Source organism: Petaurus breviceps, unplaced genomic scaffold, assembly GCF_028583685.1.
Source record: "Petaurus breviceps papuanus isolate PSGF00001 unplaced genomic scaffold, PetGlider_PUasm1.0 38, whole genome shotgun sequence".
In the NCBI taxonomy this organism is placed as follows: domain Eukaryota; kingdom Metazoa; phylum Chordata; class Mammalia; order Diprotodontia; family Petauridae; genus Petaurus; species Petaurus breviceps.
This window is the reverse complement of record NW_027186304.1, coordinates 73,082,351-73,100,314: the sequence shown is the minus strand read 5'-3', so window position 1 is coordinate 73,100,314 and position 17,964 is coordinate 73,082,351. Positions and strand designations below refer to the sequence as shown.

Sequence of the window (17,964 nt, the reverse complement as noted above, 5' to 3'; positions counted from 1 at the left end):
CGGGCGGGCAGCACCGTTATGGGGCCGGCAGCAGCGGGGAGGAGAAGCCGGATCTCCACTTAAGGGTGGATCCCCGGGGTTTGGGGCCTCGTCGGGCGGAGGCCTCGGCTTCCTCACCTGATCCACGCTAGTGGCTGACATTCTTCACCGCAACCCGAGAGCTGCTGCTGCTGATGCCGCCGCCGCCGCCGCCGCCGCCGCCTGGGCCTCTCCCCGTGCACTCCCAGCCGTCGGCCGCCGCCCTCCGCCAAGTGATTGTCCCTATTGCCGCCGCTGGCTTGCGAGGCCAGGAAGAAAGGAGGCTTGCACAGGGGAGACGGAGGAGGGGGGCCCCTGCTTTCCGCTTGCCCGTTCCTCTTCTCTCTCGCACTCCGCTCCTTGGGTCCACAATGGCGGACAGACTACCCGTCTCACTTCCGCTCCGAGCAGCCCTGACCTTCCGCTCCCCACTCTGACGTCCGCGCTGACCTCTTCTCTTCCCTCCACCCGCCCGCCACCAAGTCTTGCTCCTCCTCCCCGCCTCCACATCACGTGAGAGGGACTCCTCAAGGCCTTATTTCCGGAAGCGGAAATGGAATCTCGTCCCACGAGGAAGCACGCGCAGAGACCTCTCTACCCTTTTGTGAGTCCGGGAAGGGGAGGGGAGGGGAGGGGAGGGGAGGGTGGGCGAGGGGGCGTGTTGCACTTGGGTTTACTAACACCCTCCTCCTCGCCCGGAAGGAAGGAGCCCTAGAACAAGATTGAAGCATGTGAGAGACTTGTGGGCGAGGCACGTGGCGTCCTGGTGCGCACGCGCAGGCGAGGCAGGACTGTTGACTCTTCTCTGTGAGCTGTCCGAGGTCACCCGAAGGCTGCGAAGCTAGGCGAGGATACCCAGGCCAGTGACGGTACTAGCTTAGGCCTGTTAGCGGGGCTTGGGTCTGCGCCTGGGATCGTGGTCCCAGCCGAAGAAGCTAATCGAGGAGCAGCGGTTCGGGTTCCCTCCCCCACAGCCCCTCTGCTCCTCGGGTAAGTGGGTGTAGCTTGGGGGCGGGCGTCCCCCTAAATTCTTTATTAGCGACTGAGACAGTTGTCCTGGGGACAGTGCAGAGGGCCACGGGACTGGGGCTGGTGGGGTGAATGCCTGTGGGGGGGGTCCCTCAAATTTATGCTTAGGTAGTTGTTGTACCCTGAGGACCCCCTGCGGTGCTCAAGTCCATTATCCTTTCATTGGACCTCCACTTTTCCAGACAGCAACAACAACAAAAACCTTTCTGTTTGGCCTAATTCTTAAAGAAAATGGAGCTACCCCATTTAATCCTCCCGCTTCTTCCCCACTAAGATTTGTGTTAATGATAACCATCACTTGTGCCTCCTGGCAGGTAATAATGGATGTTTTTATAATTTACTTGTTTTGGCCTGCGCAACAATCCTGTGAGATAGATGTTACTGCTGGGCCCCCATTAGTTTGACAAAATTAATCCCCTGGAAGCGGTTGTATGGATTCGAAGTTGGGATTATTAAAAATATCGTAATTGATTCCAGCTCAATGGAAATATGCCGTGTGAATTTGAATTAATGCAACTGCATGAGGGAGAATTTGTCATTTGGACCGATCAGGACCTCTCTGTATCTCTCCAGGATTCTTAATCTTCCTGTCCTTGGCTGTCTTATTTAAGCCTTGTGACCCTTTCTCAGCACGTTTTAGGCAGCCAGGCCTTGAAGTAGATACTGTGTTCAACTTGGAGGCAGGAAGTCTTGAATTCAAATTTGACTTCTGAAATTTACTAGTCATGTAACCATAGACAAGTTATTTAATCTCTCATTCTCAGTATTCCTTTCTGTAAAATAGGGACGATGATGACACCTAACTCCCAGGATCCTAGTGAGTATCAAAGTTTTGAGGTCAGGGAACTATAAAATGTTGAGATATAGGGTTAGGGGTTCAAGAGCTCAAGGGGGTTCCCAGAGCCTGTACCTCATCAAAAAGAGATGATATTTGTAAAATCAATAATCAGTAAACATTTAGTGCCTTCTGTGGGCCAGGGTCAGTGAAAATTTTGTTGTATTATTTGCTGTGCAATAAGGATAAATGTAAAGTTTAGGTAGTAAGACAGTTTATTGTGTGTGTGTTGTCTGTGGGAGTTGGGGGGGAAGTGAATCCAAGCGAAGGGGAGGGAGGTTGCCTTATTCACTGAGCTGTCATAAACTCATGGTCTGCAGGCTTTCAACAGAATTTCAGTTGGCCTGGCTCCTCTCCCAGCACCTCCTCCTCCTCCATGTTTGGCAAAAAGATTTTTTAATTATCCAGTATAAAAGGACTTTAGTCAGACCAGTAAGACTTAAGATACCTCATACTGTTACCTCTGGATGCATACATCTTCCCAATTGTGTGACCTGGTTTTGTTTTGTTTTTTTTAAATTCCACTAATCTGTTTTGAAACCCCTCATTTAATAGATGAAAGTGATTGGTTGGAGTGAAGTGACTTGCCCAAGATTATGTAACTATAACTGGACTGGAACCCAACTCTTATGGAATGAAGATAACTGCTTTTCCCCTCAATTACAAAATAATGTAAATGCTATGCCTACAAAACATCAAACGTGTTTGGCATAACTTTCCTGTTAAGCATTATGTGAAAATAAGTAAAATTACTGAAACCAGATTGTTGAGTAGCACAAAAGCATAGTTAAAGAAACAGTTTTGTTCTGCTGTTCTTTGACCTTAATATGAAAGACCCATAAAAATTTAGATTGGAATCTTAAAGATTATTTGGGTCTCAGCCTACCTCAGATGGAATACTTTTTTGGGTAGTAAAATGAGGCATTCTCCTCTTATGCCACTGTTAGGCAGATCTTGTTCTTTTTCTTATGTAGTTAAATTCTACCTCTCTTGTAAAGTTCATTCATAGTTCTAATTAAGCTAAGCTGTTGTAACGCCTGTTTATTACAGGTTATGAGTTACTTTTAAATTTGAATGTAATTGTCCTATCTCCCTTTTTTTTTTTCAGGTTGCACATTCTCCATTCCTTTAATCATTCCATATATAAGATGGTCATTTCCCTATCTTCTAATAATATTTGGAATTTGATATTATATAATTGATGCTATATAATTTCTTTGTTGATTCTATATAATTGATTTCTTGATTCTATATAATTCAGTTTCAGCAAACATTTAATGTTGACTTAATCAGCAAGAATTCATTAAACACTGTGCCAGGCACTGGGAATACTAGTAAAGAGGATCAAACAGATTTTACTCTTAATGAGCTTCCATTCTAATGGACTAGTTCAGTCAATCAATAAACATTAATTAAGGGTCTCCTATGTTCCAGGTATGGTGCTAAGCACTGGGAATACAAAAAGGGGCAAAAGACTGTCCTTGTCCTAAAGGAGCTTACAGTCTAATGGGGATAACAAAATGCAAACAAACATGTCCAAAGCAAGATTTGTGTGGGATGAATAGGAAATAATTAAGAGAGGGGAGACCGTAGAATTAAGAGAGGCTGGGGAAGGTTTCCAGTAAAAGATGGGATTATAGTTGGGACATAAAGGAAATCTGGAGAGGTAAATATGTCAAACTGAGTAGGGAGAGCCTTCCAGTCATAGGGGAGCCAGAGAAAATGGTTGGTTCTGTCTCCATAGAATCTCTTGTTCATAGCTTGGAGGCCAGTGTCACTGGATTGAAGCTTAGTGGATGGGAAATAAGGTCTAAGAAGATTGGAAAATAGGGTTATGACGGCCTTTGCATTCCAAATAGAGGATTTTGTGTTTGACCCAGAAAATTATAGGGAGTCACTAGCATTTATTGAGTAGGAAAATAACATGGTTAGACCTACACTTTAGGAAAACCACTTTCTTGGATGAATGGAGGATGCATTAGAGAGGAAGACAAGAGGCAAGCCACCAGCAGGCTTCAGTAGTCCAGGTGTGAACTGGTGAAGGACTGAACCAGGGTGATGACAGTGTCAGAGGAGAGAAGGAGGCATATTCAAAAGATGTTGCAAAGGTTTAACCAACAGGCTTTGACAAGATTGATTGGTCAATTTTTGGGTAGTAAAATGAGACATTTGAGACTTGATTATTCAATCAAGCAGGGTAAGAGATAGTGAGTAGTCAAGGATAATTCCTAGACAGTGAGCCTGAGGGACAGGAGGATAGTGTTGCTTGATACAGCAGTAGAGAAGGTAGAAGGTAGGGAGGGTTTAGGGGGACAGATAATGAAATCTGTTTTGGATACGTTGGGTTAAGATTTCTCCTTGACATCCAGTTTGAGATATCTGAAAGGCAGTTGGAGACGTGAGGTTAGACTTCAGCAGAAAGGTTTGGGCAGGATAGGTAGATCTGAGAAACATCACTGTAGAGCTGGTCATTAAATACATGGTAGTTAATGAGATCATTAAGTGAAGTAGTATAAAAGGAGAAGAGGAGAGGGCCCAGGACCAAACCCTGTGGGACACCTACAGTTAGAGGGCATGGATGAGGATCCAGCAAGGGTGCCTAAGAAGGATCAGTCGGATAGGAGGAGAATCAGGAGAAAGTGGTGTCCCAAAACCTAGTGAGTCATGAGCAGTTTCAAAATAAAAATACTTACAGAGCTGATCAGTTTATATTTTATTTATGTATATTCTCAAGGCAGTAGGAAACCTGAAATTCGTTGATTAGAAGAGTCATAGTGAGATCTGCTCTTAAGGAAAATTACTTTGGCAGTTGTGTGTAGAATAAATTAGAGTAGTGAGAGACTGGAGGTAGGGAGACCAGTTAGGAAGCTGTTATAATCTCAGCCAGAGGTGTTGAGGCCCTGTAATAGCTGAGTGAATAGATAGAAGGGGGTCAGATATGAAAGATGTCATAAGATAGAAATGGCAAGATTTGCTAACTAGTTGGATATGTGAGGTGAGAGACAATGAGAAGGCCAGTATAATTCCAGGCTTATGAACCTAAGACTGGAAGGAGAATGGTGCCTTCAGAAAAAAAAACAAAACAAAACAGGAAAGTTTGGAAGAGGGGAGGATTGGAGGAAACATAATTAGTGCTGTTTTAGACATGTTGAGTCTAAAATGTCTATGGGAAATCCAGATTGAAATATCCAATAGGTGGTACAGGACTGAAGATTAGGCACACAGCACTTAGAAGTTAAACAGTTAAACCTCTGGAAACTGATGAGCTTACAGAGAGAGAGAGAGAATGAGTATAGATGAATAAAAGAATCCAGAGCAGAACCTTAGGAAAGCCACTGTTACGTGGCATACCACAGTGGTAGTAAAGTAGACTAAGATGATCAGACAGTTAGGAAGGAAGTGAACCAGGAGACAGAAGTATAATAGAAACCCAGGTATGGAAGAGTGTCTAGGAGAAGAGAGTTATAATTAGTATCAAATGCAACAAACAGGTTAGAGCAATGTTATAATTGAGAGATGATCAGTTGAGAGCATTGCTAATGCTGGAAAAAGTTGTTTGGGTTGAGCAAAGAGGTTGAAAGCCAAATTAAAAAGGGTTAGAGAGTGAGAGAAAGTGGAGGCACTGAATAAATACAACTTTTTCAAGAAGCTTGGCCTAGCAAGGGAAGAGGGATGTACAGGATGACAGACCTAGTGCGGTTTGTTTATTTTTTTTAAGGATAGGGTGGTAAGATCTGGTGCAGGGGTTTTTGTTGTTTTTTATTTATGGTAAGGGGGACTTGAACATGTTTGAAGGCAATAGGAAGGGAACCAGTTGAGAGAAAGATTGAAGATTTTGGAAGGCAATTGGGGCCCCATTGAAGATTTAGGAGGATTTGGTCAAATAGGGGAATGTCAGAGTTTATACTTACAGAAGTAAATCCCTTGTAGATAGTGGCAAGGTCTAGTGTGTGACTAATAAGCAATTAGTGGGGGGCGGCTAGGTGACACAGTGGATAGAGCACCGGCCCTGGAGTCAGGAGGACCTGAGTTCAAATCTGGCCTCAGACACTTGACACACTAGCTGTGTGACCTTGGGCAAGTCACTTAACCCCACATGCCCTCCAAAAAAAAGAGTAAGTGAATGTCATCCCTAAAATGAGATGTGTAAACAACATATTCCAGCAGTGATTTGATTGATATAGAGTACAGTAGGACAGTTGTTACCTATAAATTAGATAGTATTACTCCGAAGCAACATGAATTTTTAGCTAGATGGTGCTTTTGATAGATATTAAGCTTATTGCTGAGAGGAAGTGCAGTGTAAAGGATTGAAAACAGACCTTGAATCCAGAAAACTGAGTTCAAATCTCACTTCTGGCACTTGACTCTGGGCAGGTCATTTAGCTTCTAAGCGCCCTAGGCATTTCCCTAAAACTATAGAACAGTTGCTGACAGAGGCTACACCAATAGAGGTAGTTTCCCTACTTGAAGTTGCTTACACTTATAAGGTTAGAGCCCCCGAAATAAAGCTTATGATCAACTAGTTACAAGCTGCAAATCTTTTAGCATAAACTGTTCATACCAATTGTTTCTAATCCATACTACATAAGAGTTTTTTTTTTTTAACCTTAAGGGTTATTCCTCTTTAATTTGTTGGACTCCTTCTCTGATGCCACAAGTGACACTAGGTTCCCAAAGGTTATATTAATGAATTATAAGTTCTGTCAGAGCCTGTCATCTGGAAGAACTTCTGTTATGGACCTAGTAATGAATTGTATGTCTATATCCAAGAGCTCATCATCCAAGTTACTGCAGGGTGAAGAATTTTTTTCAGTCACATCATCTCTTGAAGACTCAGGTTATGGAGGGTTACAAACTGAACCAAGTTGAGGAAGTACTCAAGATAATAAAATCATGAATCCTTGAAATATTGAAGTAAATTTTGTTGCTTCAACATAGTGGTCCAACCTATTGATATCTTTCTTAGTCTGGATTTTGTCTTCTTGCTTCAGTTTTCCTTTCACAAATTTGATTGACTTGCTTTCTCCATCACATCAACCAATCATTAAAAAGTAGACTTGATGTACAGGTTATCCTAAAAACCTTAGTACAATTTTATGCTTTGGACTTTTGGAACATCCTGTGCTACTTTGAAGTGAATACCACATACTCAAAAAAATTATTATGTGTATAGAAACCACCTAATCCCATTGGCCATTTCAAATTTATATACTTAGAAATATAAGCAGCCTTTAATATTTGTATTTATGTCAGTCAGCCAGTTATGTCTACTTATAGCAGCATAGAAATAATAAAATTTTAGTGGCGGCTAGATGGCACGGTGAATAGAGCACCGGCCCTGGAGTCAGGAGGACCTGGGTTCACATCTGGCCTCAGACACTTAACACAAGAAATAGCCATGTGACCTCGGGTAAGTCACTTAAGCCCAATTGCCCTCCAAAAAGCAAAAAAAAAAAAAAAAAAAGGAAATAATAAAATTTTGTATAGGAAGTTAAGTTTTATGAAAGCAAATTATTTTATTTGATTAGAACTTTATATGTTTTACTGGTATTTTCTTGCTCAGGTTTTTTTATTCCCCTGTCTCCTAGTCTTAGTGTGGCCCCACTGCCAGTCTTTCCAGTTTCTCAATTATTATGAACATAGTCTCTATCTAGCGAGCTTCTTCACTGTTGGCATTGGTGAAGGAAGAGGATAGTGTCTTGTAAACCCAAAGTAATGAAACTAGTTTTTTCTGTGTGTCTGGAAAACTAGCTCCAGAAAGGAATTTCCTTTAAAAAAAATCAAGTCACTTTTTAATTAAAAAAATCTCAATTGTATGTGTGTATACACACACATACCGACACATAGTCCTTTTTAAAATGACTCTAGTGAGGGTTGCAAGCCGTTAATATTAAAGCAATATATAGAGTCACAGGTAAAATGTAAAAAGCTTTTGATTGTCTGGTTTCAGATTCAAATTCAGCCATGACACTGAGATTTTTTTGATGCTTCGAAATACCATCTAGTGGTATATGAAATAATTAAACATTCAGTAGTAGGCTTACTCATGAATTTTAGAGATACGGGCCTTGTGCTCTCAGTGTATTAAGTGAAGTTCCAAGTGCTAGGAAGATAATAACTGAAGGACTAGCAAGAAAGATCAACAGCTTGGTTTCTGAGGCATCTGTTTATTACACGAACATTTTAAGATAGTGAAACATTCCATTTCTCAAAAAACCTTTCAGTGTGCCAAAGTTGCCTATCAAAATTTGCCATAGAAATCCTTGACCCTTTGATGTTCCTTTACGTTCTAATGTTGTCTAAATAGTATATAAAAATAAAAAACTACTTATCTGTGTAATTTTAGGCAAATTGCTTAACTTCTCAGATCTTTTTTTCTTTTCCCATTTGTAAACTCCTTAATTATCCTCATCTGTAAAATGATATCATTAGAACAGGCTCTAAGGCCCTTCTAGGTCTAAACCTTTTAACTTATGAAATGATCTTACAAACTTTGTACAGTAGATTAGAATTGCATAATTTAAAAAATTGATTGTTATTGATTTCTTGTTGGGCATTTTATATATAATATCATTTATAATATACTACATGGTATCTGATATTTTCAATAAAAGATGCAGAAATTCTTATTCACGTGCTTCTGAAATTAAATCTGATTTGATCTACAGCATCATTTCCAGGAATATAACATACCTGTCTTTAGTGGAAATAATTACTTGTATATAATTTGAATCAAAAGAAATTCGTGCCTTCCAGGTTTCTACAAATGTTTTCAATAAAATATGCATCTATTGTAATATTAACAAATTTTACTTTTTTTTTTTGGAGGTGGGAGGGCAGGGCAATTGGGATTTAAGTGACTTGCCTAAGGTCACACAGCTAGTAAGTGTTAAGAGGATTTGAACTCAGGTCCTCCTAACTCAAGGGCTGGTGCTCTATTCACTGTGCCACCTAGCCACCCTATATTAACACATTTTAAATTTGAAACTCTTTGCCTCAGTGTTTGACAAGACTTTTTAATAATTCTTATCATGAAAAAATGGATTTACATGATGTAAGGAAATTGATGCATGTAGCACAAATGAAATGGGTTTTTTTGTTGTTTTCAAAAATAATTTCCAGAAGTTGAAAACAAAAGTGTATGGTTTCTCAGAATGTTGAATATTGGGAGGAACTAAATTGTATTATTTGTTGGAGTTGTATGTAGAAAATGCCTGAAAAAAAATTACCCAGGAAACTCTTTTAACAAACCTTGTTCTTCAGATGAATTAATAATTTATTACTGTTAAATATTAGTGAAGTGTGCATATTTAACATTTACATTTTCCCCACTGTTTGAGAATCTTTAAAGGAAACAAAAGATTTATCACATTTTTGGAAAAGGATTTATTTTGGAATAAAACTATCCCTTCAGACTTTTTTTTACGTATTACTCTCTATATATTAATTTCTACATACACTGACTTATGTGCTTTTGCTCATACACTATTCCCCCCTACCTAGAGTGCACTCTCTCTCCACCTCTGCCTCTGGGAATCCCTGGCTCTCTTCAAACCTCAATTTAAGTACTACTTCCTAGAAGAAGCCTTTCCTGATTCTCCCATTTGCCTTGAGCTCCCACCCCTTCCCCTTTACTTATTTCTACTCACTGTTTCCCCAAAAGGAGGTGAGCTTCTTAAGGACAAAGACTTATTTTTATCTCTGTATCCACAGCACCTTACATAGTGCTTGATTGAGTAAGATTGACTCTCTTTCCCCCTCCCTCCCTTCCCCTTTCTCCCTCCACACATAGCAGCCCCACCCCCCCCAACATATATACACACGGTTGGTTGTGTGTGTGTGTCTGATCATAGAACTTTATATTTGATTCCAGAGGTCATTTGAAATTAAGTAGGGGAATAACCATATCTGTTCTGTACTTTAGGGGAAAAAAAATCCTTATTAAGCAGTTATGTATATTGGAGAGGGAAAAACTGAGACCCAGAGATGAAGCAGGAGGCTATTTCATTACCACAAATAAGGTGATGAGGGCCAGAACTAGAGAGATGTTATGGAAGAAGGAATGAAAAGATCTGCTAATAGTTTAGATACTTGGGGTTAGAGAGGGTTAGGAATTGAGGTTTATACCAAGATTGCAAATGTCAGTAACTAGAAGGCACTGGCGATCTGAGGCAAAATAGGAAAATCCCCTACCTTTCTGTCCCAGGTTTTGGGGAAAAGATAATGCTGTTTAATAAGACAAGCTGAGTTTGAAATGTTTATGGAATACGTAATTTGAAGTGTCCACTAGGTAAGTGGTGATGAGAAATGAGGCCTGATTATGGATATTTGGGAGTTGTCTGCATAGAGATGACATTTGAACCAGTGAGACTTGGTGCCATCCCTGAGTGAGTGTGCTAGAGAGAGAAGAGGTAGGGCCCCTTGTAGAGTCTGGGAGTACATTGTGTTAGGGAGCATGATACGATAAATTTGTAGAAGAGCGTAAGAAAAGAGGTTAGACGAGGAGGAAAGCACAGAGGGCAGAGAGTATCCACGAAGAGAATATGATCAGTAGCGTCAAATGCTTCTCAATAGTCAATAATAATTATAATAGCTTGTTCATCAAAGTTTAGATTAGAGGGATTGTGTTGAAGGATTTGAAATGTAGCAAAGAGAAGGAACTCAGTAAATGGGCTCAGTTTTCTTAAGTAAAGTATGAAGTGAACACTTCAGCTGTGAGAGGTAGGGGTAATGGGAGATTTGGAACAGCTGCTGTGAAGAGCAGGCTAGAGAGAATCAATTAGAGTATAAGAATTGTGTTGTTGCTATGAGGATCCAGTTAACATTAGGTAACCCAAATTTGTCATGGACTGTGTTGGCATAATTGTGATTTTCTCTCACACCATTCAACAGCATATTTGTTGTTTGTTCTTCATTCTTAAAGAGGCCCATGACATCAGGAAGGTGATGCCATAACTTGAAAATGAACTGGATTTATGTGAGGCAGAACTGTGCAAAGTAACCAGCTTCACCATCTCTGGAGTCATCTGGGTCCAGAGGCAAGATAAAGAGCAGAATGACTGCAGATGGCCCCTGATGCAGGTCTCAGTTTGACTAAGTACATTCCCATTCAGTGATTAAGCCTAGGTAAGAAATGAGGCAAAAAAAAAAAAATACTTCTTTTACCTAGTCAAAAAAAAAATCAATCTGGGAGGGGAAGACCCTCAGGGTTTCTTGCCAAAGCAGAAGCAGTTGCTATTTTCATTCACTCTGAGCCATCAGGGATCAAACATGACTCGGTCATATGCACATATATGTAGAATGAATAGAGAAGACAAAATAGTTCATAGTATCATAGGCAGCATATGAATAGGAGGGGAGGAGGAAATAGTGGGAGTAATCCAAAGTCTAGGCTTAGGAAGTTAAGAGCAGTGATAGGACAAGGGGGCAAGGGCATTCCAGAATCGGACTGCTTAACTAGAAATTCAAGATTAAGAAAAGAAGAAATTGAGGGGCGGCCAGGTGGCTCAGCGAGTAAGAGCACCGGCCCCAGTGTCGGGATGACCTGGGGATTGAATCAGGGCTCTGATACTTAGCACCACACCCAGAAATAACTGGCCGTGTAATCTTGAGCAAGTTACTTAAAAAAAAAAGCCAGAACAGGGGTGATAGTCTGGGAATGAACTGAGCAAAGTAGAAGGACTGAAGGTCATAAAGGGGAGTAAGAATAGATGTTGGATGAGCACGGTGTAAAAGCTGGAATGATAAGAGGAATGACTTATCATTTACACATCAGTTTCTAAGTTCTTGGTCATAGAAGTGGAACACTTGTAGGAAATGTTAAGATTAGAGATGCAGCCATCCCTGGGGTGTGAGAGATGATTATTGACATAATAGGAGTTGAGGAACTAAGAGGCCAAAATGGTTGAGGGAGTATCAGCATATACATTGGATCACACTGGAATAAGGGCACTGTTGAGATGGAGATGAAATTCTCAGCCTGGTAATGAACTCTTGTAAAAAGGGGCAGAAAGACCTGGGAGTTGGTAGATAACTGTCACAAGATTATATATTGTATGATAAATTTGGATAGCTTGAACCTCAAAAAGAAGCTGCTGAATAATGGTAGTATAAGGAGAATCTGAATATTATAATATGAGTTGGGGTATGAGAAAACTTGGGACTATTATGGGAAGAGGTGGCAGGGATCTGGGAGAGCAAGGAATAGTTTAACTGTCAGATCTATGGAGAAGGGAAGATTTTATGGCAAAACGAGAGTTAGAGAGCATTACAAAATGCAAAAAGGATAATTTTGATTACATTAAATTGAAAAGTTTCTGTACAAATAAAGCCAATGTAACCAAAATTAAGAGGGAAGTGGAAAATTGGGAAAGAATTTTTATAACCAGTGTCTCTGATAAAGGCCTCATTTCTAAAATATCCAAAGAATTGAGTCAAATCTATAAGAATACAAGTCATTCCCCAGTTGATAAATGGTCAAAGGATATGAACAGGCAGTTCTCAGAAGATGAAATTAAAGATATCTATAAGCATATGAAAAATTGCTCTAAATCTATTGATTAAAAAAATGCAAATCAAAACTACTCTGAGCTGTACCACATCTCACTGGCCAGATTGTCTAAAATGACAAAATAGGAAAATGATAAATTCTAGAGAGGATATGGAAAAATTGGAATACTAATGCATTGTTGGTGGAGTTGTGAACTGCTCCAGCCATTCTGGAGAGCAATCTGGAACTATGCCCAAAGGGCTTTAAATAAGTGCATACCCTTTGACCCAGCAATACCGCTTCTAGGGTTGTATCCCAAAGAGCTCAGAGAAGTGGGAGGAGGACCTGTATGTACAAAAATATTTATAGCAGCTCTTTTTGTGGTGGCAAAGAATTGGAAATCAAGGGGATGCCCATCAATTGGGGAATGGGTGAACAAGTTGTGGTATATGAATGTAATGGAATACTATTGTGCTGTAAGAAATGAGTAGACAGACTTCATCATAACCTGGAGAGACTTATATAAACTGATGCTGAGTGAGAAGAGCAGAACCAGGAGAAATATGTACACAATTACAGATACAAAGTATGTGTGATGACCAACTTTGATAGACTGGGTTTCTCTCAGCAATGTCAGGTTCTAAGACAACCCCAAAAGACTCATGATGGAAAGAGATATCCACATCCAGAGGAAGAGATGCCGAGTCTGAATGCAGACTGAAGCAAACTCCTTGCTCTCTTTATTTTTTTTGTTTTGTTTCCTCTTTCCCACTGATCATTCCATTGGCTATAATCCTTTACAACCTGACTAATGTTTAATGTGAAGGTATTTGTAGATCCTATATTTGATTGCACGCCTCCATTGGCCAGTGGGGGGGGGGGGAGGGAGAGAAAATTTGAAACTCAAGGGACTGTGGAACTAAATGTTGTAAACTAAAAGTAAATAAATTAATTTAAAAAAAAAAAGAGATGGCCAGGAATTATGTGGTGGAGGTGGAAGGAGGGAGCCAACTTTGTAAGTACCAGCAGATAGGAGGAGTACAAGAGGAAAAGGTTTAAAATGAAGGGAAGTGAGTTAATTATGGAACCAGAATTTAAGAGAGCATATTGGAAGGCTAGGGTAGAGCTTAGGCAGGTGAGCATGAGAAAACCCTTAGGTAACTAGAGACTCAGCATTACAAAGATGTGAGCGATTAAGAGGCAATAGGTGTTCAGTAACTATAGAGGTGAGATTTGACAGAGTGGAAATGTATCCCAGCAACTCCTGTACTCCTGTGAGCGTAGTAGATGAATAGAATGTTCCCTGATTTGACCCCATTTTAGGCGACTTAACTCTGCCTTACCTTACTTGGTTTTTTGGGAAGAGGACCCACAGACTGCCAGCTATGCTAATAATTCCCAAAAGAATTCCTTCTAAGCAACTTAAAATCACACTATCCATTCTCCATTTCTCAGAAATGGCACTTAACTCCTATCTGGCTCTCTGGAAAATCTTTTACTCCACTCACTGCCCCACTAGGCTGTTGTGATAGTCCTATAGACTGGTGCCAAGGGACTAGATGTGTACCTATGCCCAGTTTCCTTTTCAGCACTTCCTATTCTTAGAATCCTTGGCATCCTTCAAAGCTTATTTTAAGTGCCGTCTCCTACACAAGATTTTTCCTTGATCCTCTACCACCATTGCTAGTGCCTTCCTCACCGCCCTTCAAAAAAATTTACTTTGTATTTTTGTATATATTTTATATCATGAGTACATGTTTTTTCTTTGAATAAAATATAAACTTCTTAAGAGCAGAGATTTTCATTTTTTACTATTCCCAGGGCCTATAGCAAAAGTATTTAATAAATCTTTATTAATAAACAGAGAGTAAAGCCCTTTATAAACCTTGAAGGACTACATATTGTTATTTTTGTGCTGCATCCCTTAACTCTGGTTATTTTCTCTGGCTGCCTCCCATGCCTAGAATATTTTGCCTCTTCTACTCTAACTGTTGACTTTCCTGGCTTCCTTTAAATCCCAACCAAAATCCCACCTTCTACAGAAAGCCCTCTCCAACCACTAAATTCTAGTGCCTTCTGGATTTTTTTTCTAGTTATCTCCTCTTTTTAAGTACTCACTTAGGGTGAGGTAATGCCCATTCAATGAATAGGGCTCTTTAAGAATGAGTCAAAGGATGACCCCTTTAATTAGCAAAAAAAGAAAAAAACCCAGCTGGGAGGGAAAGGCCTTCAGGGTTGCTATTACAAAGAGAAACAATTACCATTGACATTTACTCTAAGCCAGTGTAGTTCACTGCATAGTTCACAACATAGTTCTCAATCACAAAATATAACAGATTTTTCCTATAGAAGACAGAAGCAAAACATTCAGACACCAGAAAGCTAAATCCCAACACTAGGAAACCAAATCCACCATAGCAACAAAGAAGTTAATCAACTATAACACAGCAGGGAGCCACACCATCCTTTAGCCTTACCACAAAACAAACCTCACAAGCCTAGCTGTCTCCTTGGGCGCATCCTATCTTCCCTGCAGCTCTAACTACTCTGACTGCCAGCTTCTTGTGGGCTCTGCTCCACCTTTCAGCAAACCCCTCCCACCACAGGCTCTAGGTGATCACATTTGGCCAATTAAGGGGCAGGGAAGATATTCAAATCACTATTACAGCCAGGAGGGCCCAAAATATAGCCACCAAGTGGAGCTTGGGCAGGAACCTATTGTGGTTGAATCTATGAACTGAGTTTAAGGTTTTGTGAGGCTTTTGTAAGATTTTTAGGCCTTAGCCTAAAAGGACCAGGATCCTCTCCAGTAATCCTGATGGATCCATATGACTCTGGAGGAGAAAGTAAGGCTGGTGACCTTGTACAGTCCTCTGTCATTCAAATCTAGGTCACTTGCAAGTCATGTCATCTTTTCCCTGATGCCATGGTTCTCTTTGAAAATGAAGGACAAAGTAGTGAGTAGATTGAGGTACCTGAATAGGGACACAGCTAGTTGGGTAACTCAGCTTATCCTTTCCCTCTCCCTCTCCCTCTCCCTCTCCTCTCTAAAGGAAGGTAAATTTTGATGGCCAGAAACTTCCCACTTGGGGTTTACTAGCTAGATTCCTTCCTTCTTTCCTTCTTTCCTTCCCTCTCTCCCTCCCTCCCTCCTTTCTTTCGTTCGTTCTTCTTTCACAAAACCTTAAACCCAGTTCACTCTGAAGCTCATAGATTCAGCTGCAATAGGTCCCTGCCCAAGCACTGCTTGGTGGCTGTATTGTGAATGTTATTGGTAACTGTTTTTCTTTGGAGCAGCAGCCCTGAGGATCTTCCCCACCTAGCTTGATTTTTTTTCTCTTTTTTGCTAATTAAAGGGGCCATCCCTTGACTCATTTTTTTTTTTTGGAGGAGGGAAGGCAAGGCAATTGGGGTTAAGTGACTTGCCCAAGGTCACACAGCTAGTAAGCATCAAGTGTCTGAGGCTGGATTTGAGCTCAGGTCTTCCTGACTCCAGGGCCAATGCTCTATTCACTGTGCCACGTAACTGCCTCTTGACTCATTCTTAAAGAGGCCTATTCACTGAATGGGCATTACCTCACCCTAGGTGAGTACTTGAAAAGGCCTTACCTCAAAAGGACCAGGGTCTCCCAATGCATCCTGGGTCATTTCCAGTCATCCTGATGAATATATCTGGTCACTGGATTCACATGGCTCTGGAGGAGAAGGTGAAGCTGGTGACTTGCACAGCCCTCCCTCACTCAAATCAAAGTCACCTACAAGTCATGTCATCATTTCCCTGATGCCATGGTCCTCTTCAAAAATGAAGGACAAACAAGTTATCTTGTATATAACTTGCTTTATATTATATTTGTTTGCATCTTGTCTCCTCCATTCAGTTGTAACCTTCTGGAGGACAGGGACCATCTTTTGCCTGTTTTTATCCACAGTTCAGAACATAGTGCCTGGCACAAAATAAGTGCTTAATGTTTATTGTTTGGTTTATGTTCCTGGTCCTGTTTCACCCACTGGAACAGTCAACAGGGATTTATGAAGTGTGTACTACTGTGGCACTAAGTTCCAGGCAAAGAAAAAAATGTAACAATCTCTATTCTGAAGTACAAGTTTGGGGAGACAACCTGTACATTAATAAGTATATAGAGAATAAAAGCAAAATAAATACCAAGTGATCAGAGAGAGAAAGCAGTTAGGATTTAAAAAGGCTTTATGTAGAAAATGGTGCTTCAGCACCATCTTGAAAGAAGCTAGGTATTCTGAGGAAGGATTGTATTTTAGACATAGGGAATAAGTGACAGCTAGTATAAAGACAGGCACAGAGATGGGAGATAGTTAATATGAGGAACCACAAAAAGGTCAGTTTGGCCTGATCATAAAGTGTAGGTATGTGTAATGAGGGTGGAAAGATAAGTTGGAACTGGCTTGTGAAGGGCTTTGAAAGATAGAGGAGTTTATATGTGTTCCTAGAGGCAACAAGATGAAGGTTTTTGAGTAGAGTGACATGGTTAGATATATGACATTTGAGTAGAGTGACATGGTTAGATATAAGTTAAATCACTTAGTCATAAGTGTGTGTGGTGGATATACTGGAATAAGGAGAGTTGAGGCAGAGAGACCAGTTAGGAAGCTAATAAGATAGCTTAGGTAATATGAGAGGTGATAAGGATCAGAATTTAGGTTGTGCCTATGTGAGTAGAGAGAAGAAAGGGATGGATACAAACAATGTTATAAAGGTAGAAACAGAATGATTTGGCAGTGGATTCGAATTCTCCAACAAAAATGAGGAGCAGATGGATTTCATATCTACCTGGAGAGGCTAATACGAACTAATGCTGAGTGAGAAGAGTAGAGCCAGGAGAAATTTGTACCCAATTACAGACACAACGTATGTATGACAACCACCTTTGATAGACTGGGCTCTTCTCAGCAGTCCAGGGTTATAAGTCAACCCCAAAAGACTCATGATGGAGAGAGATGTCTACATCCAGAGAAAGAACAGAGTTTGAACCCAGACTGAAGCAAAGCACCTGCTCTTTTTCTTTTTCGGTTTTGTTTCCTCTTTCCCATTCATTCCATCTGATACAATCCTTCTTTATAACCTGACTAATGCCTAATGTGAAAGTATTTGCAGATACTATACTTGATTGTATGCCGGCATTGGGGGGAAGGAGGGGAGGGAGAAAAATTTGAAACTCAAGGAATTGTGGAAATGAATCTTGTAAACTAAAAGTAAACAAATTAATAAAGACCAAAAAATTTGAAAAAAAAAAGAATTCTCCAACAAAGTATTATTATACTCACAACTTTTAATAAAGCACTTTAATACATCAATACCACTAATTCTAATGGGGGAAGGTAACACATAAAAGGAAGCAGGAGTCAGATGAACCAGAAGTCCCAGGTAGAGCCTGGGACGTAGCTGACCTGGGCACCTTCCTTATATGGGAATTCTAGGAAGAATCGTTAAATCGAAAGGATAGGCTTAGGAGTGGAGGGTACTTCCAATGTGGGAATTTAAGTACTTGAGTGAGCTTCAGAATGGAGAGCTAGGGCCTTGTAGTGGAAGTCTGGAGGTCCTTCTGGGCAGAAATGA

General features: G+C 40.5%; 1 protein-coding gene and 1 long non-coding RNA gene across 18 annotated transcripts in view; one reads left to right on the top strand and one right to left on the bottom strand.

The window, feature by feature from the left end:
* YTHDF3 (YTH N6-methyladenosine RNA binding protein F3) overlaps positions 1–427 on the bottom strand; it is a 46,490-nt gene extending 46,063 nt beyond the window's left edge. For 3 of the 4 annotated variants that reach the window (XM_069100020.1, XM_069100019.1, XM_069100021.1), the window contains exon 1: positions 118–425. Coding sequence is in view for 1 of the 4 variants with exons in the window: in XM_069100018.1 (XP_068956119.1) it covers positions 118–141 (24 nt within the window). In the remaining 3 variants the exon portion in view is untranslated. Of the gene's footprint in view, positions 1–117 lie in introns of all 4 variants that reach the window. The other variant, XM_069100018.1, reaches the window with a different exon arrangement.
* A 66-nt stretch (positions 428–493) lies between these two features.
* LOC138170592 (uncharacterized) overlaps positions 494–17,964 on the top strand; it is a 72,095-nt gene continuing 54,624 nt past the window's right edge. For all 14 annotated transcript variants that reach the window (XR_011170678.1, XR_011170675.1, XR_011170681.1 and 11 more), the window contains exons 1-2: positions 494–622; positions 721–1,008. This is a non-coding gene — a long non-coding RNA (uncharacterized lncRNA). The remainder of the gene's footprint in view (positions 623–720; positions 1,009–17,964) is intronic.